This window comes from Macaca thibetana, chromosome X, assembly GCF_024542745.1.
Source record: "Macaca thibetana thibetana isolate TM-01 chromosome X, ASM2454274v1, whole genome shotgun sequence".
Classification (NCBI taxonomy): Eukaryota; Metazoa; Chordata; class Mammalia; order Primates; family Cercopithecidae; genus Macaca; species Macaca thibetana.
The window spans coordinates 41,159,974-41,186,868 of record NC_065598.1 but is presented as its reverse complement, the minus strand read 5'-3'; the positions used below and the strand labels follow the sequence as shown (position 1 = coordinate 41,186,868).

At 38.3% G+C, this 26,895-nt stretch overlaps 1 protein-coding gene across 10 annotated transcripts in view; it reads left to right on the top strand.

Moving 5' to 3' along the window:
• The window catches only part of CASK (calcium/calmodulin dependent serine protein kinase), a 405,070-nt gene that overhangs the window by 308,385 nt on the left and 69,790 nt on the right, over positions 1 to 26,895 (top strand). For all 10 annotated transcript variants that reach the window (XM_050776177.1, XM_050776176.1, XM_050776182.1 and 7 more), the window contains 3 exons: positions 2,002 to 2,123; positions 23,750 to 23,827; positions 26,351 to 26,431. In XM_050776177.1, the coding sequence (XP_050632134.1) occupies positions 2,002 to 2,123; positions 23,750 to 23,827; positions 26,351 to 26,431 (281 nt within the window). The remainder of the gene's footprint in view (positions 1 to 2,001; positions 2,124 to 23,749; positions 23,828 to 26,350; positions 26,432 to 26,895) is intronic.

Below are 26,895 nucleotides of genomic sequence, written 5' to 3'. Positions count from 1 at the left end.
TGTTACTATTGGAGGAAACTGGGTAAAGGGTACGTGAGACCTTTGTGTTATATTCTTTTACAACTGCATGTGAATCTACAATTATCTCAAAATAAAAAGTCAAATTTTAAAAAATAACTACAGTAATTTCCATGTGGACAACCACACAGTATGTGGCTTAAGACCCAAATCTTTAACATAATTAAATAGAGCTACAAAAATCGTAGCTTATATAGCAATTTATTTATTTATTTATTTATTTATTTATTTGCTATTGTAGAAAAACTTGGAAAGTATAGACAAGAACAGAATGAAATAGAAATAGGACAGTAAAGATAACTACTGTAACACTTTTGCTGTGTTTCATTCTGTTTTTTATTTTTCCTGAGTTTGTATATATGTTTTGTTTGTTTTTTTATCATAACTGGGAATATAGAGTTTATTTAGTTTTGCATTCTGCTTTCTTGAATTCTATATCATGAAGATTTTTCTATGTCTTTGAAATTCTTCAAAAACAATTTTCATTTGGCTACATATTCCATTATATGGATATTCTATAACCTATGTAATCATCCTCTATTAGATTTATTTTCCATTTTGTATGATAATATCATTATATATAAATCTTCCATTATTTTCCTTAAGGTGGATTTTCGTAAATGGAATTACTAAATCGAAGTGCATGAACATTTTTAAGGCTTTTTGATATATATTACCAGATTGCTTTCTGGAAAAGTGGTACTGATATATATTCTCACCAATAATTGCATGAGAATGGATGAGGTCTAAGACAGGAAGAATTAGAAACAGAGTTCTGGAGCATGAAGATTTTTATCTTAATCAAAAGTCGAATTTCTCAACCACAGCACTACTGACATTTTGGACCAGATAATTCTTTGTTGTGGGGGCTGTCCTGGGTATTGTAGGATATTTAGCAGCATCCCTGACCTCTACCCACTAGATAGCAATAGCCGCCCTCCGGCTGTAGCTGTAACAACCAAAAATAACTCCAAACATTGGGAAATGTCCACCTGAGTAACAAAATTGCGCCTGGTTGAGAACCGCTTATCCAAAGACTTAAATGTGCAATGAGGCACTTATTCTTAGAGTTTCTCTACTGTGTACTAATGTTCTGAAGCTTAGCTCCTTGGGGCTCTGTTTTTGTGGAGTATATATGTGTATTCTGCATATTGCCTGCAGTGTAAAAGAGGCTGATCATTTTTTTAAGGCTGTGTAAAATGGCTTCGTTACTCCTCATTATGTATCTTTCCCTACTGACATCTGCCTGATTTCCTGGTTATGAGAAGAAACTTGTGATGGCACTTCCATTTGCTTTGCCCTACAAAAATGATTTGCCTTGAAATTTAATATGGTATTTGGAAGTGTCAGTGTACCTACACTTTGTCTTTATCTTCTGAATAAGAAGAGTAAGAGTAAGACAAAATGAGAATGATTTTGGGTCTCTTGAGTCTGTATGTAAAGGGAAAAAAAGGAGTGGACTGGGATTTTTGTCAACTAAAGTTTGAGTCTTCAAATGTAAGAAGCCTATTTTAGGCAGCAGGAGCTCCCAGTTGAAGATCTGTTCCCTGTATCTACAGCTGGCTTTACCGTCGGTTCTTGATGGAATGCACCTGGGTAAAAGGCCAATCTTGTTTCTATAATATTTCAAAACATCTTGGAGTCCTCAAACCCATACTCTCTTCCTGACATAAAACTTGCTGTGTCCAGATCTTCTAGTGCTTCAGTTATACTTGATAAATTTCATTAATTCAAATAAGATAAGCTGCAGTTTCCTTTGAAAAATGAAGAGCACACAAATGCATTGGTAAGAACATGAACTCTCTGAAAATACTCTGTCCTTAAATGATATGAAACTCATTTAAGTCTATCCTTCAGTAAAGACACTAGCCTTTGAAGTTCTGATATGAATTCATTGTTCTTAAATGTAAGATTTAGGTTACAAAAGTTAGTCTGACATTGACTTTCTGTACTGGCTGTTTCTTTTCTGTTTGTCCCCCTTAGGAGCAGTCTCACAGGTGCTGGACAGCCTGGAAGAGATTCACGCACTTACAGACTGCAGTGAAAAGGACCTAGATTTTCTACACAGTGTTTTCCAGGATCAGCATCTTCACACACTACTAGATGTAAGTCTGTCTTTTTATTATTCTTGTTTTTTGGTAAATTGAATACAGGCCGGGCACGGTGGCTCACGCCTGTAGTCCCAGCACTTTGGGAGGCCGAGGCGGGTGTATCAGGAGGTCAGGAGATCGAGACCATCCTGGCCAATATGGTGAAACCCTGTCTCTACTAAAAATACAAAAATTGGCCGGGCGTGGTGGCGCATGCCTGTAGTCCCAGTTAGGACTGAGCTGAGGAGGCGGAGCCACAAGAATCACTTGAACCCAGGAGGCAGAGGCTGCACTGAGCCGAGATCACACCACTGCACTCCAGCCTGGGCGACAAAGCAAGACTCTGTCTCAAAAAAAAAAAAATTGAATATTTAGCATACCTTTTTACTTTACATGAATTCTCAAATGTCTATCATAACAATCCTTTTCAGTTGCCTTAAGTCTATGAGAAATGTGGGAAATCATCCATCAAAAATTCATGATTGAAATATAGTATATGGCCGGGCACAGTGGCTCATGCCTGTAATCCCAGCACTTTGGGAGGCCAAGTGGGTGGATCACCTGAGGTCAGGAGTTTGAGACCAGCCTGACCAACATGGGGAAACCCCATCTCTACTTAAAATACAAAATTAGCCAGTTGTGGTGGTGCATGCCTGTAATCCTAGCTACTTGGGAGGCTGAGGCAAGAGAATCATTTGAACCCAGGAGGTGGAGATTGCAGTGAGCCAAGATTGCTCCATTGTACTCCAGCCTGGGCAACAAGAGTGAAACTCCATCTCAAAAAAAAAAAGAAAAAAGAAATACAGTATATGTACAGTACAAATACAACAGAGCCTAGCAGGCTACAATGGGGAAAAATTATATATCTTTATAAATTATATGTACATAATGCATGCAAGTGATATGTGAGTTTTTAAAAACAGTAGAGTACAAACCTGCTTTACTAAATTATCTTATATTTCTATTAGAAGAATCCATTGAGGTTAGCTGTGATTACTTTTTATTGCTTTGCACATTACTTTAAAACATTATACCTCCAGCATGAGTATAGGAGAGAGAAAAGCAAATGAGATACTGTACAATAGGCTGTATTCCCACACACATTTAATATTTAACATGGTTTTGTTCCATAGACTCAAAGTCTTCTCCTTAAAACATAAGCGTATACTCCGTCTAAATATTACAGGCTCCACTGACAGCAGACTGGGATACAAAGGAAAAAAACAAAACTGATCATTTTCATTTCAGTCACATTTTAAGTAAAATACCTTTCTTAGAGAACTTGGTTCACTTCAACAGTGAAAACTCTTGGGTGGTTTTGATGGTATTTGAACATGTTAGTCTTTTTACAAGAAAAACCTTCCCTTAATGAGAGAATCATACTTGTTTTGGGGTGCCTAGAACTGTTTGGTGCTGAATAATTCACCATATGATGTAAATGAAACTAAAGCAAAATTTCCCAGAATGTGTTCCACAGAACATTGCTCTGGGAGGTGGCTATGGGTGTTGCCATGGTGGGAAGGGGAAGTAGATCTTAAATTTAGTGGTTAAATTATTTATTAACTAAATAAGTTTGGGAAATGCTACATTCTTTAGTCTTTTTATACAGATGCACAATGGGCATTGGTATATTGACAGCTCTGAGATGATCTAAAGGAAAGAAACCTTTTTAACTTTGTTTAACAGCATTTCTCAAACTAATTTAGGCACAGAACTTTTATTCACAATCCTGTTGAGTTCTGTTTTGATGAGGACCAGTTTGGGAAAAGCTCAACTAAGAGTGTTTGTTGCATTATGCTTCAGCTTCACACTAAATGCAGCCGTAGGTATCTAACAGTTGCTTCTTTCCCCACATGTGGTCAGTTCAAATTAATTATCAGATTTTCATACCTAGTTTGGCCTTTGTATATAGTGTACATATTAATTAGGGCTGACTAACCATTATAACGTGTGATTCTAAAACTTGAGTGGCTTAACAGAATAAAAATTTACTTCTTGGCCGGGCGCGGTGGCTCAAGCCTGTAATCCCAGCACTTTGGGAGGCCAAGGCGGGCGGATCACAAGGTCAGGAGATCGAGACCACAGTGAAACCCCGTCTCTACTAAAAAAAAAAAAATACAAAAAATTAGCCGGGTGCGGTGGCGGGCGCCTGTAGTCCTAGCTACTCAGGAGGCTGAGGCAGGAGAATGGCGTGAACCCAGGAGGCGGAGCTTGCAGTGAGCCGAGATTGCACCACTGCACTCCAGCCTGGGCAACAGCGTGAGACTCCATCTCAAAAAAAAAAAAAAAAAAAAAAAAAAAAAAAAAAAAAAAATTTACTTCTTGCTCACTTCACAGTCCAATGCAGGTAGATGAAGGAGGTCTTTTCCACTAGGTCACATGGCTATTTCCCAGGGTCTTGGAATCTTCTACTGTATCCTTTGTACCTAGCCAGCAAATGAGAGAAGAGAGAACATGGAGAAAATTGCAGGGTCAAGCTTGGAAATGGGTTTATCTCACCTTCCTTGGCAACTGCTAGTCACGTGCCCACCTGGATGTGAGAGCTGGGGAACATAGTTTAGAAATGTGCTCAGGAAGATAAGGAATTGGGTCTTCTCTTTAGTGTAATTTATCTTAAGTAGTATCTGTTCACTGTCATTGCTGCAGAAAGTTTTCACAATTGTGAATTTCCCACAGAAGTGTATACCCTTTACTAGAACTGGTTAGTGGAATATTTAGAAAAGGCAGCAGCAGTGTGTGGAGATTTTGTTTATTTCAGTGTGGTCAGTGGTTAGGTCATTGCCAGGTAGATTTACTGACCTTTTGAATCAAGGACTTTTTGTAACAAAGACTTTTTGTAATTTAAACACTAAGAGAAGCCCAAATTGGTTTCAAAGTTGTATTTTTTCTTACTGATATAACAAGGTATCTGAGCACATCAAGCTTGAGATTGCAGGGGAGAAGCAGGAACATTACTGGCTTACACAAAGAAAGGGGCAGCTATTCAGACACAAACTGGACTTTCAGACTGAGCCAGGCTGCCACTCACTCCCCAATGGTGAACATCTCAGACCTCACAGAAAGCATTCATTTGGAATAACTGCTGCACTGTTTGGTATAAATTGTCACAATTTCAGAGGAGAGTCTTAGATGTTAGTGAGAAAAACATACTTAACTTTCCTTTGTATTTGTTTACATTATAAACCTAAAGAAGTATCTGCCTTATTGGCATCTGCCCTGTCAGTGCAGGTCAATTTGAAAGAGGAGCTGTTGAACTGGAAATGAACCATGCCTGTTAAAAAGATGCAGTATAAGACCAGGAGCAGTGGCTCACACCTGTAATCCCAGCACTTTGGGAGATCAATGTGGGAAGATCACTTGAGCCCAGGAGCTCAAGACCAGCCCGGGCAACAAAGCAAGACCCCATCTCTACAAAAAATTTAAAAAGTAGCTGGGCATGGTGGTGTATGCCTGTGGTCCCAGCTACTCCAGAGGCTGAGGCTGGAGGATCACCTGAGCCCAAGAATTCAAGGCTGCAGTAAGCTATGATCACACCACTGCACTCCAACCTGGGCAACAAAGTGAGACCCTATCTCTAAAAAAAAAAAAAAAAAAAGGTGCAGTATCTTCTGAATTTTGGAAGCAGGTGCCATATACAAACTCCAGTCAAATTAATGACTGTGAGGCCAAGCCCTGGACAATATTTGCATGCATGTGGTTCTGAATCTCCAAACTGAGCTATTTCTAAATGAAAGTTTAGGCTAGGTACAGTGACTCACGCCTATAATCCCAGCACTTTGGGAGGCCAAGGCGGACGGATCACCTGAGGTCAGGAGTTCAAGACCAGCCTGGCCAACACGGTGAAACCCGTCTCTACTAAAAATACAAAAATGTGGTGGGTACCCATCATCCCAGGTACTTAGGAGGCTGAGGCAGGAGAATCACTTGAGCCCAGGAGGTGGAGATTGCAGTGAGCTGAGATCGTGCCACTGCACTCTAGCCTGGTCAACAGAGCGAGACGCCGTCTCAAAAATGAATGAATGAATAAATGAATGAATGAATGAAAGCTTATTCATCATGAATGAAATAAGCCATCATTAGAATGTGCCCTCATACCCTACATCCCATAAATAAGGCTTATTAAGCCCATTTCACGGCTAACAGGCTACATTTTAATAATATAATCAATGAAGAATTCAAGTGACTGCCATATAGAGAAATCTAATCATTTAAAAATTTTTAATATTTAAATGTTTATGGTATACATTAAGGAGGGAACATGGCTATGACCAACTCTTGACAAGCAGCTGTTAAAACTTTGGAGTTTCAGGCTGGGCGCGGTGGCTCACTCCTATAATCCCAGCACTTTGGGAGGCCGAGGCAGGAGGATCACTTGAGGTCAGGAGTTTGAGACCAGCCTGGCCAACATGGTAAAACCCTGTCTTTACTAAAAATACAAAAATTAGCTAGGCATGGTGGCACACGCCTGTAGTCTCAGCTACTTGGGAGGCCGAGGCAGGAGGATCGCTTGAACCCGGGGGTGGACGTAGCAGTGAGCTAAGATCATACCACTGCATAGTAGCCTGGGAGACAGAGCAAGACTCTGTGTCCAAAAAAAAAAAAAAATTGGCCTTTCATTTTTCTTTCTTCCTATGTTCCACATACCATGGTTGATTTGGAATTGTTTTGTTTTGTAGAATCAACATGAATTCTTCTGCCTTTTGTGTTTGTTTTTTCTTTCTTGTTTAAGACAGGCTCTCGTTCTGTCTCCCAGGCTGGCTCACTGTAGCCTTGACCTTGTGAGCTCAAGCACCTTCCTACCTCAGCCACCCAAGTATCTGGACTGCAGGTGTACCACCACACCCAGCTTTTTTTTTGAAGAGACAGGTCTCACCATGTTGCCCAGCCTAGTCTTAAACTCCTGGGCTCAATCAGTTCTCCTGCCTCGGCCTCCCAAAGTGCTGAGATTACAGGCATGAGTCACTGTCCCTGGCATGAATTCCTTTTTAAGGATTCCAAGTCGGGACACCCAGGGGGCATAGTTTTATGGGCCATGGATTAATTAAGGCTAATTAATCCCACTGAGCCATTTTAGGAAATATCTTTACTATATTTATGTTATTCCTGTTAACTCAATAACATTGTAAACAGCTAGGTATGAAGCCATAATTTTAAGGCTAACAAAAAGAAACAGAATTAAGTTCCCAAGAAAAACTAAAGATTATCTAGGACTTTATTTTTTCTAGTCATGTTCTTAAAATAATAACAAGCTCAAAATTTGAAGAAGCGTTATTAGAATTTGTTTAGAGGAAACAAAACTGCCAAACTGAAACATTTACTTTAAAATGGAGAAGTACTGTGATTCTACTGAAAGGGAAATGCTTTCTGAAAGTTTTTGAATTTGAGTAAAACACATTTAGTTAAATCTGTAGTTAGAAACTGATACAGAAAACTCTAAATATTTGCTATCCAAGTAGTTCCAACCTGGCACACATACGCAGCTTCTCATTTTGTGGGAAGAGATACAGAGGCATGAGTAACTGCTTTGTCCAGCTTGTTGTAGTATGCCTGTATTTAAAAATTAAAAGCACTGGTGCTAAGATGATCTTCATATGAAATGTATAGATCAATTAGTAAAGTACAATTTGGCATTAGTTTGCTAGGACTGCCATAACAAAGTACCACAAGTTGCGTGGCTTAAAACAACAGAAATTGATTCTCTCATAGTTCTGGAGGCTGGAAAGTCCTTAATCAAGGAGTTGGCAGGGGCATGCTCCCTCCAAAGGATCCAGGGAAGAATCCTTCCTTGTCTCTTCCAGTTTCTGGTGGTTGCCTGCAATCCTTGGCGTTCCTTGACTCATAGATGCATCATTCCAGTCTCTGCTTCCGTCATCACATGTCATTCTCTGTGCGTGTGTGTCTGTGTATTTACATGACCTTCTTAGAAGGACACCAGTCATTGGACACCCTAATCCAGTATGACATCTTCATAATTAATTACATCTCCAAAGACACTTATTTCCAAACAAGGTCACATTCTGCAGTTCTGGGTAAACATAAATTTTGAGTGAAGGACAATATTCAACCCAGTACAGCATGGAAAACTGATTTAACCCTGAATTAATTATTTACATGTGAGTGCAAATTACACAAATCTAATATAAAATAATGAAATGTTACCCTGTCATCCATTAATTATGCTTTCTTGGAAATTGGTGTGTTAAAGTGTTATTTATGTCTTGTAATGATACTTTGAATCAGAGTTGGAATTTGTATGTGATACATTGAAAGGTCAGTGGGTGGGTGAGTTTTTGATGGACTGAAAAACCACGTTTTTCAGATAAAAAGCATTTCACAAATATTATTTGGTAGTAGTTTTCAGTCTTCTCAGTTTCTAGTATAAATTTTCCTATTAAAAGAATAACTATTTAGTTTGTAAATCACCAGTGTTACAAAGCATTGTTAAATGACACATCTCTCTGCCAAACTTTGACAACTAAGTTTTAAATATTAACTGGCCATCTGTCATACCTCTGAACAGCTGTTAGCATTTGTTACTCACTGCTGTTTCCATAGTAAATGCCCCACCTAATTAAGATTATTTTTGTGGGAAGTCTCAAAATTATGGTTTCTGAAAATATAATGGGTTATTAGATTAATATAGCAATTTGTTGATGGATTTTTAAAATTGTAGTAGCAATTAATTTAGAAGTCTTTATAATATTAATTTATAAGTAGACTTTTATAATAGACTTAGTAACTTTTAAATATTTCATTAGCAATTAACTGATACTTGGAATCTTTCATATTTTGTATGGCCAACATCTTTATTATAATTTTTTACTGTTTAGGGAGAGTTAGCATTTTTCCCTCTGGCCTGGAGTTAGCCATGGAAAACTACAATTCTTGATTTACTATTTTGCTTTTTTGAGATGACATTAAATTAGTAGCCATATTTAGAAGAGCTTATTTTTAGAACTCAGAAGTTTCCTAAAGGAAAAAGGTGGAACTTCTACAATAATCTGGTGATAATGTTTTTGAGCAATTTGGGGTCTGAGAAGTAAGTTAAATACAATGTTAGGTTTGGATATTTGAAGAGATTGCCAATCAGGAAATGCCAAAACTAAGTTTCCCAAGAATGTGTAGTCCAGTCCATTTGCATTTAAATGTCTAGAATAATAAAGCCTATCTGAGGACCTTCAGAGGATGAGCTACTAGTAATTTCTCAGGGCCCCATCCAGTCTCAAGAGTCAGCTTTGTCAATTATGAAACCAGCTGCATAGTGGGCCCCTGCCCAGTTGTGGTGGTCTTTGTGCTTCTTGCCTCCTGGGGCTGTAGACTGAAGTGCATTGCTGCTCACTTTAAATTTGAGTGTCTCTCCACTGTTTTCTAACTGGATGGGCAAAACCTCCCGTATCTGTTTCCCTCCGTGTTTTGAAGTATTATTGTCAGTGTAAAAGTACTGCATGAAACAAAATACCTGAAAGCTAGAAATACCATATGTTGTGAATATTCTCAAAGTATTTTTTCTTCTTTCTTAACGTAAGTAAATGTCAATAAGCTTAGCCAAAAAAAAAAAAAAAAAAAAAAAAAAAAGCCACTAAGCATATGGTTCTTTGTTAAGCAGCAATAGAAAACTGATACAACCAGGAACAAGATGAGGATCGTCCACTCCCCACTTCTATTCACCATTGTCCCAGAGACTCTGGCCAGTGCAGTTAAGACAAGAAAAAGAAATTCAAGGCATAAAGATTGGAAAGGAAGAAGTAAAATCATCCTTTCCCAGAGATGTTATCTTGCATGTAGAAAATACTAAGGAATCCACAAAAATCTAATAGCATTGTAGGCAAGCTTAGCAAGGTCACAAGATACAAGATGAATATACACACGTTATCTAAATTTCTATATGTGAGCAAAAAATAACCCAAAAATAAAATTAAACAAATATTCACAATATTATAAAAAGAATAAAATAGGAATAAATCGAACAAATAATATAGGATTTGTATACTGAAAACTAAAAAAAAGCTGCGAAAGAAAGATCTAAATAAATGAACAGAAATATACTGTTGGAATGGAGGACTTAATATTGTTAAGATGGCGCTTTTCTCCACATTGATCTATAGATTCAGTGCAGTCCCTATCAACATCCCAGTAGGATTTCTTTGTAGAAGTCAACAAGGTTTTCCTACAATTTATATGGAAATGCCAAAACAATTTTGTAAAAGAAAACAATTGGATAACTGATTTCAAAACTTCCTATAAGGCTACAATAATCAAAATAGTATGGTGTTGGCATAAGGATAGATATACAGATCACTGAAACAGAAAAGAGTCCAGAAATGAACCCTCATATTTATGGTCAATGTTTTTCCAACAAGACTGCCAATGCAATTACATGGAAAAGGGGATAGTCGTTTTTTTTCAAATGATCCTGGAGCAGTTGGAGATCCATACGCAAAAAATGAACTTAGACCCTGTCTCATACCATACACAAAAGAAAATTGCCTCAAAATGGATCATAGATTCACTTTAAGAGCTTAAAACTATAAAACTTTTAAAAGAATATAGGAGTAAATCTTCATTACCTTGGGTTAGGCAAAGAGTTCTTAGATGTGACACAAGGGAATTTGGGGGGATTAAGAAAATGTTCTAAAACTGGATGGAGATGGTGGTTGTATAAATACATGAATTTACTATCATCCCACTAGATTTCACAGGGCCATTACACTAAATTAAAATTTAGCTTTGTGGCTAAGAATTTACCACGGATTCAAAAATACTAAATATGGATTTTTCTCCCAAGAACTGTTTTATTAACCAGCGTGTAGTTGTGCCTTATGGAAGAAGTCCAAATTGTGTTTTTTGTTTGAAAATGTTATGAATTACATAATTTTATGTATTTTCAATATGGAAGACACCTCAGAGCAACTTATTTTAGTTCATTCCTTCTACATTCAAGTACATATTTGCCATTTCCAAAAATTCACAGCTTTTTGACACTTTTTTAACATCAATTTTTGGTCTTTTTTATTGTGGTAAAGTATATATAACATAAAATTTGCCACTTGAACCATGTTTAAGTGTACAGTTCAATGACATTAAGTATATTCACATTGTTATACAACCATCAGCACTATCCATCTCCAGAACTCTTTCATCTTCCCCAACTAAATGTCTGTACCCATTAAATACTAACTCCCATTCACCCCTCTCCTTAGTCCCGGGCAACCACCCTTCTACTTTCTGTCTCTATGAATTTGACTACTCTAAGTACCACGTATATAAGTGAAATCATCCAGTATTTGCCCTTTTGTGTCTGGCTTATTTCATTTAGCATGGTATCTTCAGGGTTCATCCATGTTGTAGCATGTGTTAGAATTTTCTTCCTTTTTAAGGCTGAGTAATATTCTATCGTGCGTGTATACCACATTTTGTTTGTCTACTCATCCAATATTGATGTTTTGTGGTTGATAATTATGTGCTTGGAAAAACCAAATTCTCAGAATAAGGCTGTCTAATAGTAGGGTATTCTGCCTCGTTCCATCTCCACACAATTACTCTTTCTAGGTTGCAAGTTAGGTCTTACGCTGTACATCTATGTGAAGGAATGTGTGATTTCCACTGAAAGTATTAATGACTACGGGAGTCTTTCCAGTTCCCTTATTTGTTCAGATAAATTACTTCTTAAAGCGAGGTTTCGAATTTACTCTAGAATACAAAGAATAATGAATCAGCTTGTCACCAGTACCAGTGTTACCCACTGAGTGCCATTCTCTTTTTATGACACCATGATCAACTTTACCAAAAGGCGAAGGAATTTGCAGAAAGCCTTCAAAGTACAACAAGCACTGATTCTTCTTTATGCTATTCTCAAGGAAAGGAGGGGTTTCCCCCTAGAAAGGAATGTGATATGCTCAGTTAAAGAATGTTCAATGGAGTGGCTTGCAGCATTCATAATCCAAGAACATAGCTGTTTTCTTCTCTTTGTGGCCCTTCAAACATTATCTCATAAAACTCTTCTGCCAGACTGCCTTTGTGTTATTCTCTTTAAATTTTTCATGACAGAAATTCATTTCTGCTACAGCTACACCAAGTACAAATGCTTGGTGTTTACCTATGCAAAATAAAAATGCTAGCAAAAGCCAAAAATAATTGAATAAAATATTATCTGACACACCTAATGTAACATAAATGTTATCTTTTAAAGCAGCACATTAATAATGGTATGTTCATTTAATGTAAATATCATTTAACTCTTGTAGTTGCTTAAGAAGAGCCAAGCTAGGAAATGTGATTTTAACACTTTAAAAAAATAGAAAGGAAATTAATATCATAGTGAAAATTTCTCATAGTTGGGCAAGCTCTTGTATCTGATACTAAAAAGTACCGTATTTCAGACTTTATTAAAACAAAATAAAATCTGCCTATATTATATCATGTAACTGGTTTTTTTTTTCTCATGCTTTCTTTTGCTCAAGAATAGGCATTATGATTTGTGTTTTACAGGGCTTAATTTTAGAGTTATTTGCCCACTTGAAAAAGGCATAGAGAACAGTCAAGCTAGGTCATCTGAGGCAAGTGTTTTGAGTTTCTCAGAAATAGCTGCCACTGACCAGAAATCTGCCACACTGGCCTATGTTGTTAGGCCACCAAAGGCACAGTCTTCTTGGATTGAACTAGGAGGTCAAGCAAGTCTTAATTTCTTGAATTCAAAAATAAATCCCTGTAAGTGCAATGTTCTAATAAGATTAGAACAAAAGCAGCCCTGTATACAGACAAATAAAACCTAAACAAAACAAGGGCCTCCTTAGAGGTTCTTTTGCTGTCAAGATCCAAAGGACTTTTGCAGCTTTTTCAGGAAATCTTGTATTGGCCCAGATGTACTGATTTTTTAATTGCCTTTTTTGCTGACAGAAGAAAACATTAATAATGGATTTAGAGCAGCATATTACTAGGCCAGCTGCACTCCTTCTTGCACCTTCAAGTAAGGATATATTCTCCGTCATGATTTTACTAAAACTTGATTTAAGCTAGCATTTCACTGCTAAGCTATTAAACTAAAGCTGGAACACCAAACTCAAGAGCATCCAGGAACATTCTTATTGGCCGCTAAATACAGTAAGCAGTTGTCCATTACACGTCCATCTTCAACTTGAGTTATGTAGTACAAACTGGGCCATGGTATTGGGAGCACCCCTGAACCTTAGTCCAGGGAAAATCTAAATTCCAGGGTGGAACTCTTGCTCCTTGATTTCAGTGACTAGATTTAGGAATTTACACACTTTTTAAGATGAGAAACAAATTTAGTTTAAGATTTATGAAATCTTCAAAATGAATGAAATGAATCTTCAAATGAATTACCTTCAAATAAATGGAGTTTGCTATCTCCATGCAGATAGTCATCTGTATGACTATTATTTGAGTGCTTGCAACTATTTAAAATAAATTAATTTTTAGAAATTTTGTAGAATATAAAATTTCAAGAAAAACAATTTTTGGTGCAGGTAGAAGAGGCATTCTTTGTACCTCAAAAAAGAAAAATGGCCTGAGTGATTTTGATTTCTTTTTGTAACTTGTAATATCCCAGTGGTACAAAATTGTGTTTAGATTTGTAAGAAAGACAGGTTATAGAAGTTCTTCCAGCCAGGTGCCGTGGCTCACGCCTGTAATCCTAACACTTTGGGAGGCCGAGGTGGGTGGATCACCTGAGGTCAGGAGTTCAAGACCAGCCTGTCCAACATGGTGAAACCCCATCTCTACTAAAAAAATAAAATAAAATAAAATACAAAAATTAGCCGGGAGTGGTGGTACGTGCCTGTAATCCCATCTACTCAGGAGGCTAAGGCAGGAGAATCACTTGAACCCCGGAGGCAGAGGTTGCAGTAAGCCAAGATCGCGCCATCGCACTCCATCCTAGGTGACAGAGCGAGACTCTGTCTCAAAAAAAAAAAACAAAAAGAAAGAAAAAAAGTTCTTCCTAGTGTTTAATTGTAGCTCCTTAAGTTTTTGAAAATGGCATTTTAAATTTTGCAATGTTTCTTTCACACTTACGTTGCCCATCATACAATCTTTAGGCCACTGCTGAATACACTGCTGTTCTCCAAGCTTGAACTACATCTTTAATGATGTGCAGCTTCGACCTTCTAGGCTCAGGCAATCCTCCCACCTCAGCCCCCCAAGTAGCTGGGTTTATAGGAGTGCACCACCACGCCTGGCTAATTTTTGTATTTTTTGTAGAGACAAGGTTTCCACATATGGCCCAGACTGGTCTCAAATGCCTATCCTCAAGCTATCTGCCCACCTCGGCCTCCCAAGGTGCTGGGATGACAGATGCAAGCCACTGCACCTGGCCTCAACAAGTTTATATGTAAACTTGAGCAAGAAAAATAGATTTTTAGATCTTACAAAGTTTTCTGTGATCTCCAACTTCAGAAAATCAGTTCCAGTACAGTAATTGAATATCAGTTCCCTGTGTTTCAATATTAAATCAGCTTTCCCTAATATTTTGCTGGATTTCAAATGTATATGAGAAAATACCTGTTATGTATTGATGGCTGATCTGCTCAGTTCACTGAAAAGATGTGACATTGGAACTTTGTTCCTATTTATCCACATAATTCACAGAAACTGTGAAGAAAGTTCTTAATAAGATAGTCTGTGTTTCCAGAACAAGTTATTTCAGTGTTCATTATTGCTACACAGTGTAATTCTGTGCACACTGTTATTATCTGTTTTATTAGGATCATCACAGACACATGCATTAAATACTTTGCAGCTAAATATTTGACTCTTGCAAACTTTAATTCTTTTCCAGCAGGAAACTTCTTCAGTATATATAAGTGATAAGATGATGGTTGCTAGTGAACATCAGTGTTCTTTGCAACCCTACGAGCCTATGCCTACAGTATAGTTGCAAAAGTTATAAACTTGTCCAAACCAATATACATTCTGGTCCTTAGATTTGGTTTTCTCTGTGCAAAAAAATGTTAGTGGGACATACAACTCAATGATAATTTTTTTTTTTTTTTGAGACGGAGTCTCGCTCTGTCGCCCAGGCTGGGGTGCAATGGCCGGATCTCAGCTCACTGCAAGCTCCGCCTCCTGGGTTTACGCCATTCTCCTGCCTCAGCCTTCCGAGTAGCTGGGACTACAGGCGCCTGCCACCTCACCCAGCTAGTTTTTTGTATTTTTTAGTAGAGACGGGGTTTCACTGTGTTAGCCAGGATGGTCTCGATCTCCTGACCTCGTGATCCGCCTGCCTCAGCCTCCCAAAGTGCTGGGATTACAGAATGATAATTATTTTATAGCTTCTTACCATGCATTCCATTTTAAATGTTGATCTTGATAAATACTGCACATACACTATGAGCCAAACAAAGGTTTCTATTTGAGAACTAAGAAATCAGAAGATAATGTGATATCATGGAGTATGATAAAAAATGAAACTTGATTTAGTGCTTTGAATGTAAATAAAAGGTGACATATTAACCGATTTCATCATTCTTATGTTTGAAAGTACAGTCTCAGGAGATTTGAATTTAATATCACCACCAAGTTTATTCTGCTTCATTTGAAACAACCCATGTCAAATGTAGAATGTGGTCTTTTTACGGAACTGTGGCGACACTTCCTAAGACAGAAAGATGAATGAAGCGTGTCAGTGTAGCTATGTGTGGTCATATCTGACTCAGTGCCAGAGATTTGCAGAGAGCAGGCCTATCTGTGAGTGAGACAATATGAGACAGTCTGTTTCCCTTGCAGCTGTTCACATTTCCTTGTTTTGCCCTGGTGTTGTATGTGCGTGTTTTTTTTTTGTTTGTTTGTTTGTTTGTTTTAATAAAAAGTGCTGAATTTGCGTAATGGTAATTTCATTAGAAAAAGAGAGTAAACAAGGCTGGGCGCAGTGGCTCAGGCCTGTAATCCCAGCACTTTGGGAGGCCAAGACAGGTGGATCATGAGGTCAGGAGATCGAGACCATCCTGCCTAACACGGCGAAACTCCGTCCTTTACTAAAAATACGAAAAAAAAATTAGCCAGGCCTGGTGGTGGGCGCCTGTAGTCCCAGCTACTCAGGAGGCTGAGGCAGGAGAATGGCATGAACCCATGAGGTGGAGGTTGCAGTGAGCCGAGATCACGCCACTGCACTCCAGCCTGGGTGACAGAGCGAGACTCTGTCTCAAAAAAAACAGAAAAAGAAAAGAAAAAGAGAGTAAACAGTAACAGATTCATTCTTGTTTTCCCTCTGGGGATAATTTATTAACATTCTTCCTTCTCTCTTCCTCCCCCTTCACACCTCAACTTTACAAATATACCTGATATCTTCAAATTTCAGGAAAGCAAATAGCAAGAGGAAATAATTTCATTTTGTCATTCCAATATACCTTGAATTTAAGCTTCTAGAGCAGGCATTCACAAACTATGACTCTTGGGCCAAATCCAGCTGGCCACCTGTTTTTTGTAAATAAAGTTTTATTGGAACACAGCCATGCTCATTCATTTATGGATTATTAACAGCCGCCCTCACACAACACAACAGGGTTTAGTGGCTGTGACAGAGACCATATGGCCTGCAAAGCCTAAAATATTTCCTATCTTGCCAGGATAGGATTAGGATCCTGACATTCTATTTTTTTCTTTTCTTTTTTTTTTTTTTTTTCTTGAGACAGAGTCTCTCTCTGTTGCCCAGGCTAGAGTCCAATGGCGTGACCTCGGCTCACTGCAACCTCCGCCTCTCGGGTTTAAGCGATCCTCTCGCCTCAGCTACCCTAGTAGCTGGGACTACAGGCGTGCACCACCACACCCAGCTAATTTTTGTATTTTTAGTAGAGAGGGGTTTCGTCATGTTGGCCAGGCTAGTCTCGAACTCCTCACCTCAGGTGAGAATCCTGACATTCTTTAACATGGCAAGGCTTGTAATTGATTAGCTAATAGTTTTCAAATCATATTGAGTATATTTTTTCCCTGCAGCCTATAAATAGAATTTTATACAGCTTTTTTCCCAAGTATTTGCCAAAGCCCTCTCCCTGGCACAAGGCACTGTGTATTACCGAATTCTAGTAACAAGCTGAGGAGATCTGGATGAGAGAAAGGACAGCATATCAGCAGGGCAGGGTCAGGTCCCTGCTACTCTGGCTGTATGACCCTGACCATGACACTTCACCTGACTGGAACTCAGCTTTTGACTTTTTAAAATGGAGGAGTTGAATCATGTTGACACCTAAGGTCTCCTCTTTTTTTTTTTTTTTTTTTTTTTGTACCCCAAACAGAGTCTCATTCTGTCACCCAGGCTGGAGTGCAGTGGCACAATCACAGTTCACTCATCCTGGGCTCAGGGAATCCACCCACCTCCCCCTCTTGAGTAGCTGGAACTACAGGCAGTCACCACCACACCCAGCAAAGTTTTTTATTTTTTGTAGAGGCAGAGTCTCATTATCTTGCCGAGGTTGGTGTTGAATTCCTGGGCTTAAGTGATCTTCCTACCTCGTATGGCCTCCCCAAGTGCCAGGATTACAGGCATGAACCACCACATCTAGCCCTAAGGTCTCTTTTACCTTGAAAATTGTATAAAGTAAGTCAGACTTGAAAGATACAAAAGAAAGAATTAAATATAGTCAAAACATATTTCTTAATTTTGAGGGAAAGTTTTTAACTGCACATGCAGGATCGAAGAGAAATAATATCTGGTTCCTAAAGAAACAAGCTGAAATAAATACTCCTGATGTGTTTATTTTGTTATTCTGAATTTTTAAAAAATCTGCTTACAATTTCTATGTACTAGTCCAAATATAATACTTATTTTTTCTAGAGGAAGCATTTCTTAAACACTGCTGTGTACTCAGCCTCATGCTAGGGGCTGTTACCTAATGTCAGAGAACCCGAGTCTGGTCGTGGGAAAGAAAAAGAACCACTTAAACAGCATGTTCTATAATAATGTACCTCAGACATTCAGTTCCCTCTTGGCTGTTGATGCCCTTGGGGTGGCAGACACCCCGGGGTTGGCTCTGTCCTGAGTTGCAGACGTGTGGTTTCTGCATCGCCAGTATACTCAGCACCTGGTCTCAGAAACATGTTCTCGTCGCCTGACCCCAGGGGTTACCACATAGCTTTTTACTTCTGAGTCCTCTTGTCCTCCTGGGCAGGGCTGCATCCAGATGGCTCCAGCCAGGCTGCCTTCTTCAGTGTCTCCTTGACTCATGGGAAACACACACATGCTTAACTCAACATACACTACAAGCATGATCTGCCCCAGGTGGCCTCCAGCCATGAAAGAGGCAGGCACCAGTCTCTTTTTGCTTAGGACCCCAAATGCCACATGTCAAGCTGCCCCAAGGACTCTCTCACACACAGAGATCCTTCCTAGTGTACCAAAGTGGGCCTATAAGTTGCTACAACTCAGCAAGCATCCCTCCAGAGAATGAGATAGTGAGCTCTTCTGGCTGGTACCTCCAGTGTCTAATGTGTGGTTCTTTTGGGGCATCTACCAACCTTCACTTTGTATGAGGGAGGGTGCAATCCCCTCTCCTTTCTTCCCCAACAAGAATGAGAAGGAAATAATCAAATACTTGCTCTTCTTAGTCCTGTGACTCCTACAAATCCCAGACTCCTGCCTCTATAGGCAGAATGAGGGGTCCTGGGGTGAATGTGGAAGGGTCATTTTGACTGCCTTTCAGCAAGCCCTGGAGAAGTGGTCTAGCAGCTTCATAGCAGGTTCAGTGCCATTTACTTCTTCTTGGCCTTAGCTTTGGGCTTTAGTTGAAAGTCCAAGACTACTGGTAAGGTCCCAAGTAACATTTTATATATTCTTTATATATGATGGAATGGGGGGTAGGTAAAGGGTAAGAAAGACAAGCTGCAGTCTTCCTTTGTTCTCAAAGTCCAGCTACCTCTCACTTGCCCCAGACCTTGGCAAAACTCTACCTAGATTTGAAATTTGAGTCCTGCATATCCTTGCAGGCAGCATATAGTATGCAGATGACCCATGAGAATGAGAAATCCAAAAGCACTATGTTTCTAACTACTGTTTTTAAACACTTTAATGTTACATCGCATTCGAACTTTTTTCCATTGATGACTTTATTTACCTGCTTTGCCATATTTCTCAAATGCTTTGTATATGCTATGGATATCACTAAAGTATTTTAAGTCTCTAAGACAAAAATATAGAAGTTGGTGGGGAGAAATGAAGGTTGACATATTATGCATATACATCAAGATAGTCTCCAACTTCGGGTTGCCCACTGAGATCATTGCCAGTTGATAATTGCTGGTGACCAAACTACTTACTCTCAGGTCTCCAAAGGGATGAATCCTTCATACATTTCTGGGCCTTTGGTTATACAGATTTTTGGAATTTATGAGCTCTTTGAAGACAGGAACTCTCATCTTTTTCATCTCTGTATCCCTAGTACGTAGAACCCCACATTTTAGTACATAGTAAGACTTCAATAAATACTGAGTGGATAGGTATGTGAATGAACCAACAAAGGGTCACTTCTCTCTGACAGTGACAAAATAAGCCCATTCCTCACTCCCTCCTGCTTCAGTTCTTGCTTGCCCTTTTGGTTGATGAACCGGCAGCTGAGATTCACAGTGTATTCTTTGCCACATGGACACCATCCTCTCTATCCTGTGGCTGGCTTGACAGGTGCAGTTTCTAGGACTTGAGAGCTGCAGTTTTTAGAAGAAGCAGAGCCCAATGCCCCCACCTCAGGTAGAAGCCCCATCTTTTAATTCCTTCCCATTGTATCTGCCTTTCATATTAAGCATCCCACCTCCCCTTCACTCCCCCCTGCCACTACTTCCACTGAACTTTAGGTGAATTTAATTTAATTTAGGTGATTCAACTGGATCAGACCAGACCAAATGTATGGAATAAAATTTGGTCTGAACATATTCCTTGGAGCAGTGCCTTAAAAGAGATTCCAGGCACTTGTGTGCCATCTATGAAGTTGTACGGATAGAACAGCAGTTCTCACTTGACCACTCTGTGCCTCATTTTTCTCATCTTAAAGTGGGGTAACCAACTGCATAGGATTGTTTGAAGTTAAATGAATGAGTATATGTTAAGAGCTTAGACTAGTAACGATCATCTAGTAAGTGCTCAGTAAAAGTAGTAATTACCATTGTTGCTATTAAGTAGTAGTACTATTAATACTCTCAAAAGTTAGCACTGGACATAAGATTTTCAAATACCTAAGGAGTTTATTAAAGCACAGATTTCTGGACCTCCTTCTTAAATTCTGATGTAGTAGGTCTGAAGGGGGGTCCAGGAATCTATGTTTCATAAGTACTACATCTGATTCTGCCACACATTCTTTTTTTTTTTTTTTTTTTGAGAGGGAGTCTCGCTCTGTCACCCAGGCTGGAGTGCAGTGGCCGGATCTCAGCTCACTGCAAGCTCCGCCTCCTGGGTTTAAGCCATTCTCCTGCCTCAGCCTCCCGAGTAGCTGGGACTACAGGAGCCCGCCACCTCGCCCGGCTAGTTTTTTGTATTTTTTAGTAGAGACGGGGTTTCACTGTGTTAGCCAGGATGGTCTCGATCTCCTGACCTCGTGATCCGCCCGTCTCAGCCTCCCAAAGTGCTGGGATTACAGGCTTGAGCCACCGCGCCCGGCCCCTGCCACACATTCTTAAGAAATTACAGATATAAGACCTAAGCAACTGTATTTGACATAGTAAGACCAGGCCAAAAATTGTCTCCAATTTGGGGAGTTGTGGGATTATTTTTTCTTTGTGAGAAAAATTGATGTCCATTTATTAAATGTTTAAATAGAAACGAACCATAATCATAGTTGAAAATGTTGAAGATAATAGTCCTTGATCAAGAAAAAGGCAAAACTTAGTTTATCATGGAATTATACATTATAAAGTGATAGTGCTATCAACTTGTAAAGCCTCAAATTAAATTTGCTTTCTTTTCCTCAAACATGTTTGAGATTTTTTTTTTATTTTAATTTTTTTCGAGACAAAGTCTTGCTCTGTCACGCAGGCTAGAGTGCAGTGATGCGATCATAGCTCACTGCAGCCTTGACCTTCTGAGCTGAAGCAATCCTCCTGCCTCAGCCTCCCGAGTAGCTGGGAATACAGGCATATGCCACCATGCCTGGCTAATTTTTGTATTTCTTTTGCAGAGACAGGGTTTTGCCATGCTGCCCGGGCTGTTCTCCAACTCCTGGGCTCAAGCAGTCTGCCTGCCTCAGCCTCCCAAAGTGCTGGGATTACAGGTGTGAGCCACTGCACCCAGCCGGGTTTGAGATTTTATAAAAATATTGTTATGTATTCACTTAGATTATTTAAACTTTCCTTGATAATTAATATTATGACACATCAGGTGATGACTAAATGTGTTTTTAAAGTGTTATGTATTTTTTTAATTGTGATAACAACACTTAACAGGAGCTCTACCCTCTCAACAAATTTTAAAGTGCACAATACAGTATTGTTGGCCGGGCACGGTGGCTCTAGCCTGTAATCCCAACACTTTGGGAGGCTGAGGCGGGCAGATCACAAGGTTAGGAGTTAGAGACCAGCCTGGCCAACATGGTGAAATGCCGTCTCTACTTAAAATACAAAAAAATTAGCCGAGCATGGTGGCATGTGCCTGTAATCCCAGCTACTCAGGAGCCTGAGGCAGGAGAATCGCTTGAACCCAGGAGGCAGAGGCTGCAGTGAGCCGAGATTGAACCACTGCACTCCAGCCTGGGAGACAAAGCAAGACTCCATCTCAAGAAAAAAAAGAAAAAACAAAGTGCACAATACAGTATTGTTAATGACAGACACAATGTTGTACAGCAGATCACTAGAACGTACTCATCTTGCAAATGTAATGTAGTGTGTGTGTGTGTTTCATGGTTTCATAGTTTTTTTGGTTTTGCATTTTGTTTGGGTTTGGGTGGTGATTTTTTGTTGTTTTACTATTTTTATTGCATGCGTGCAGTGCAATTCATTTTTATAGGCTAGTCTGGAAACCTAATCACTATTTATAACATTATTTTTGTGGGAAAATATGATCCCAGTTACAACATTGACATTTCTTTAGAGATAGAAAGCATTCAGAAGATGGAGACTGCCCACATATATTTTACAGGAATTTGGGCAAACTTTAGTGGACCAGCCACAAATCACCAGTTCACTAAAATGTTAATATAATGTTTTAAATAGAGCAGCATTTTACTAGTCTACTTATACTATTTATTTAATCTCTGATTTAGTAGTGCTTTCTTAATTAATACATCATTTAAAAAATTGTCCCTGCTCTATCTTCACATTGCTTTTGTTAGGCATTTTTATGTATGATGTGGCCCAAATATTTACAAGTCATAAAAATTTATCTTGCATCAGTATAAACAAATCTGACTGTAATCTGAAGAATGTTTATAGTCAGTATTTCACTTCTCAACTAGCATTGGTGTACAGAGTAGGTGAAGAAAAAAAAAAAAAGAACAAAACTGACAACAAAAATCCCCACCTATTTTAGAGAAGTTAGGAAATAGAACTGTTCACACCAGCTGAGGTCATCTTTAACTTTTCACTTTTCAAAGCAGACTGTTGACTATGAAACATTTTATTTGAGGTAGAAATTAATATTTTAATTGTATTTCTAAACTACAGAGATTTTTCTCTAAAGAATTAAATGTATGTTCTTCAGAAAGCTGAACTTTGGATCATTTAGGTTTGTGGAATTTTAGAAATATATTTAGGTTTGTGGAATTTTAGAAATATATTTAGTTTCTTTTTTATTTTTTTGGAGACAGAGTCTTGCTCTGTTGCCCAGGCGGGAGTGTAATGGCGTGATCTCGGCTCACTGCAACCTCTACGCCTCAGGTTCAAATGATTCTCCTGCCTCAGCCTCCCAAGTAGTTGGAGTTACAGGCGCCCACCACCACGCCTGGCACATTTTTTTGTATTTTTAGTAGAGACGGGGTTTCGCCATGTTGATCAGGCTGGTCTCGAACTCCTGACCTCAGGTGATCCGCCCACTTTGGCCTCCCAAAGTTCTGAGATTATAGGCATGAGCCATCGCGCCCGATGTATATTTACTCTCTTTTCAGTGTCTTCTCCACCCTGAAGTTGCAGAGTCAAAAGAAAAAAAGTTTATGTCCTTGACTTCCTGCTGAAGGATACCACTGATTCTGTTAATGAACAGCCCTAGTAAAACAACCATAAACCTTTGTGAGAACATTCCTTCCTAGAAGGAGTTGGGTTTGCCCTTTCCCAAGATTTAGGTTTCTGTGAAAATTCTTCCAGACGTGCCTTGGCCAGAAAGCATTCTTTCATTTTACTCCGTATAGACGTGCCTTGGCCAGAAAGCATTCTTTCATTTCACTCCGTATTCAGGCTATTGAAAATTCCTTCTGTCAGAGGAAACAAACTCTGTGATTGAGGAAATATTGACGAATTTAAAATGACAAGGAAATTGCCACATTGACAGAATTTTGGTCCATCTATTTAAAGGCGATTTTTTGAAAAGATATGCATGAGACTCATATTCTGACAAGTTTCACGGAACAATTCAGAGGTTATTACCAAGAGGATCCCACTGAAATCATCAGCCTGCCTTTTTAAAAGGAAAATATTGTTTAGTGAAATAATAAATACAAAGCTCTGAATTTTAGCAAAGAATTGTGAGTGTTTACTGGATTTCCTTCTTTGCTTTTTAGCTGTATGACAAAATAAACACAAAGTCTTCACCACAAATCAGGAATCCTCCAAGTGATGCAGTACAGAGAGCCAAAGAGGTAAGTGATGTATTTTATAGAAGTATTTGGCGTCATCATATTTGCTACCTTTATTGAAGACATTTCTGTTGTGCATTAAGAGGCAGTTTCCCTGGAGTCACAATTTGACTCATTATATTCAGATTTAGTATTTCTAAGTTTATTACTGAACATACAGAAAAGAAAAAAAGATCTCTGCAGCAATATTGCCTAGATTTCTAGTTCTGGTTCTGCAATGTAAACTTGAATACATTACCATCAATTTTACTTCTCTTTTTCTGTTTTTTAAAAAAGAAAGTTATTTTACAACACTTGGTGGAAATAGACATGCTATAAAAATTTGAGTTGCTTTTTGAAGGTGGTAATGTTTGAAAGTTAATTAAATTTCTGTAGCATTAAATATACTGAGTTTAAAGAAGTCATTTTTGTAAATTGTCAATGTATGTGGCTATATCTGTCACAAACTTTTAAAAACCTATTTATGATAGAAACACGACATTGCAGAAAGTTTGGAAAATAAAAATAGATCCATAATCTCATCACCCTAACACAGTAGTTTCCATTTTTATATATCGTTTTCCAGTCACTCTCCATTTGCATATAAATTTTTTATAGTTGTAATCAAAATGTGTCTTTTTTTAACCTACCGTTATATAATAAGCATAGTTCCATGTTTCTACTTGATCTTTACCAATATAACTTCTAATGACTGTAATATTTTTCTTTGCTATTATTAAAGTATAACATATTAGCAATTCTCCCATTGTTAGACACATAGGTTTTTTTTTTCTTTTCATTTTTTGATCATGTCAGTCTTTGTGCAAATAAACATTTTTCTTTTAGAAAAATTATTTCTTATAAAGTGAAATTACTAAGTGAAAGACTATGAAGGACACAGTCCCTTCCCTACCAGATTTTAAACACAAAGTCTGTACTGGAACATGGTGTATGTTTACTGAGAAATGAGACCCAGGCAGTGGAGGCCGCCCGGCCTGCCCACTTGGTCAGGACTAGCTTGGAGGAATTGTCTCTGACTTCGGCCCCGAGGGCTCATAGAAGGAAATTAAGGTATCACTGATAGAGGCATGAATCACCACCCTGTCTTCACAATACGCGGATAGAAGCAGAGACTCTGGGGACAATTCTTTGGCTCAAATGGACAATGAAAACCTGCTGGTTTTCCCCTAGCCCTGCTTATGTGGAAATACCACACCTCTGTATTTAAAAATAAACTAGGAGAGGAGCAAGGACCCAGAGAGAGTGTGTGGTTTCGTCCTCTCATTTCACTAGTAGAAAAACTCAGAGCATAAAATACACCAAGGATAATTGGTTTATCATCTTGAAACAATATGAATTAACAGCATAACCAGCACTCTAATGAACAGGGTATTTGGATAAGAAAGTTCTGTCATTTTTGCTTGTTTGTTTTTTCTTCCCTGAGGCAGTAGTTGAATAGCACAGAACATTCTAGTTATGATGCTAAAATCTAAGGCTCGGGCCATGTGACCTCACAACATCCCCTCCTGCCCCAGTAGGAAGCTTTTGTATGGTTTTCACAGGTTGAGGTGAGAGTCCTCCTGGATGAGTGGTGGTATGCTCCTGCCATCCAGTTGTGCTGAAGCAATCCTTGATTGGCTTGATGGTTGGAATTCAGTTGAGTGTAATGCAAACCTCTCTGAATCCAGCCGTCTGCAGTTAGAATAGCAGCAGGTGTTTACTCAGAAAAAGAACAGAGGCTTTTTCATGGGTTCGTGTCCCATAAATAAACAGGTAAACTCCATCCTGGTGGTAAAGGAGAACTTTTGAAAACAATCTTATTTGAACATAACCATTTTTACCTGTGCAGAAAAATGTTAATAACTAATTAGTGAAGAAAATTTGAGTGGAAAGAAAAAATAAGGCTTTAAAAAATTGTTCTCTTAGGCTCCCTGGCATTTAACCCTAAGAGCCATTAGCAGAGGCATGGCTTTCTCTATGTGGGCAGATGACTATGGGGAATAACATTGATCTGGCAGGCATTTTTGCATTTTCTACATTACTTAAAGAAAAATTACTTGTGTATTCTTAATTAAGTAGTCTAATTAATTAGTACTGTTCTTGAAATCATTTTTATTTGTGCCAGTGTCATTTTGACATTTCTAAAGGGAACTGGCAGTGCTGTTAATATAAAAGAAAACTTCTTATTAACTTTTTGTCCATATTGATTTTTATGGTGAGTTTGGAAAAAGATATTCAGAGATATTCTTCCGTTAAGTTTCATAAATCCGTAATAAATATATGTTGCAGGCTTGTCATTTTGTTTTGTATTTTTCAATAACTTTTTAGGTTATAGTTGACAGACTATTAGAACAATTTGCTTCATTTTTATTACCATCAATACTGTTCTTCTATGTATTAATAACATTTGAATAAAATGAAAAGTTTTTCAAAATAATTGTTTTGCCTGCCATAAAAATCCATTCATAATTTTTAACTTAAAAGAATTTAACATTATGTAAATCTTGTATCATGTTTGTACTATTACATATCTTGTTTATTTTTCAGGTATTGGAAGAAATTTCATGTTATCCTGAGAATAACGACGCAAAGGAACTAAAGCGTATTTTAACACAACCTCATTTCATGGTAAGTAATAATTAAACTTCCATAGAACTGAAACCTCACTTTCAAAAGAAGTTTTTAAACTACCCTCATAAAATGTAGCCAGCTTCATCTCATGCATTTTTATCCATATCATATGAGACTACTAAGATTACAATACCAGGTAATACCAAATATTTTAAGATTCTTTTGTTTACTTTGTGTCACAACCGTAAAGATACTCTTGGTGAAGTGGCTTTTCAGGGACTATACTCATCAGACAAGGGATTTTCTTTCTTATGGGATAGTCCTTTAGTCACTGGAACTGTTTATGTTACTTAAACCACAAAGAACTAAAATTAGAGACAGTTTTCAATAATAAAGAATTGTCTGAATCTAGTTGATATATGGGAAGAATTACATCTCTTTTGACAATGCAAAACTGCTGCACTTTCTTGGTTCATTTCTACTATATGGAAAGTGGGGATAACACCTGTATTTAGCCAAAT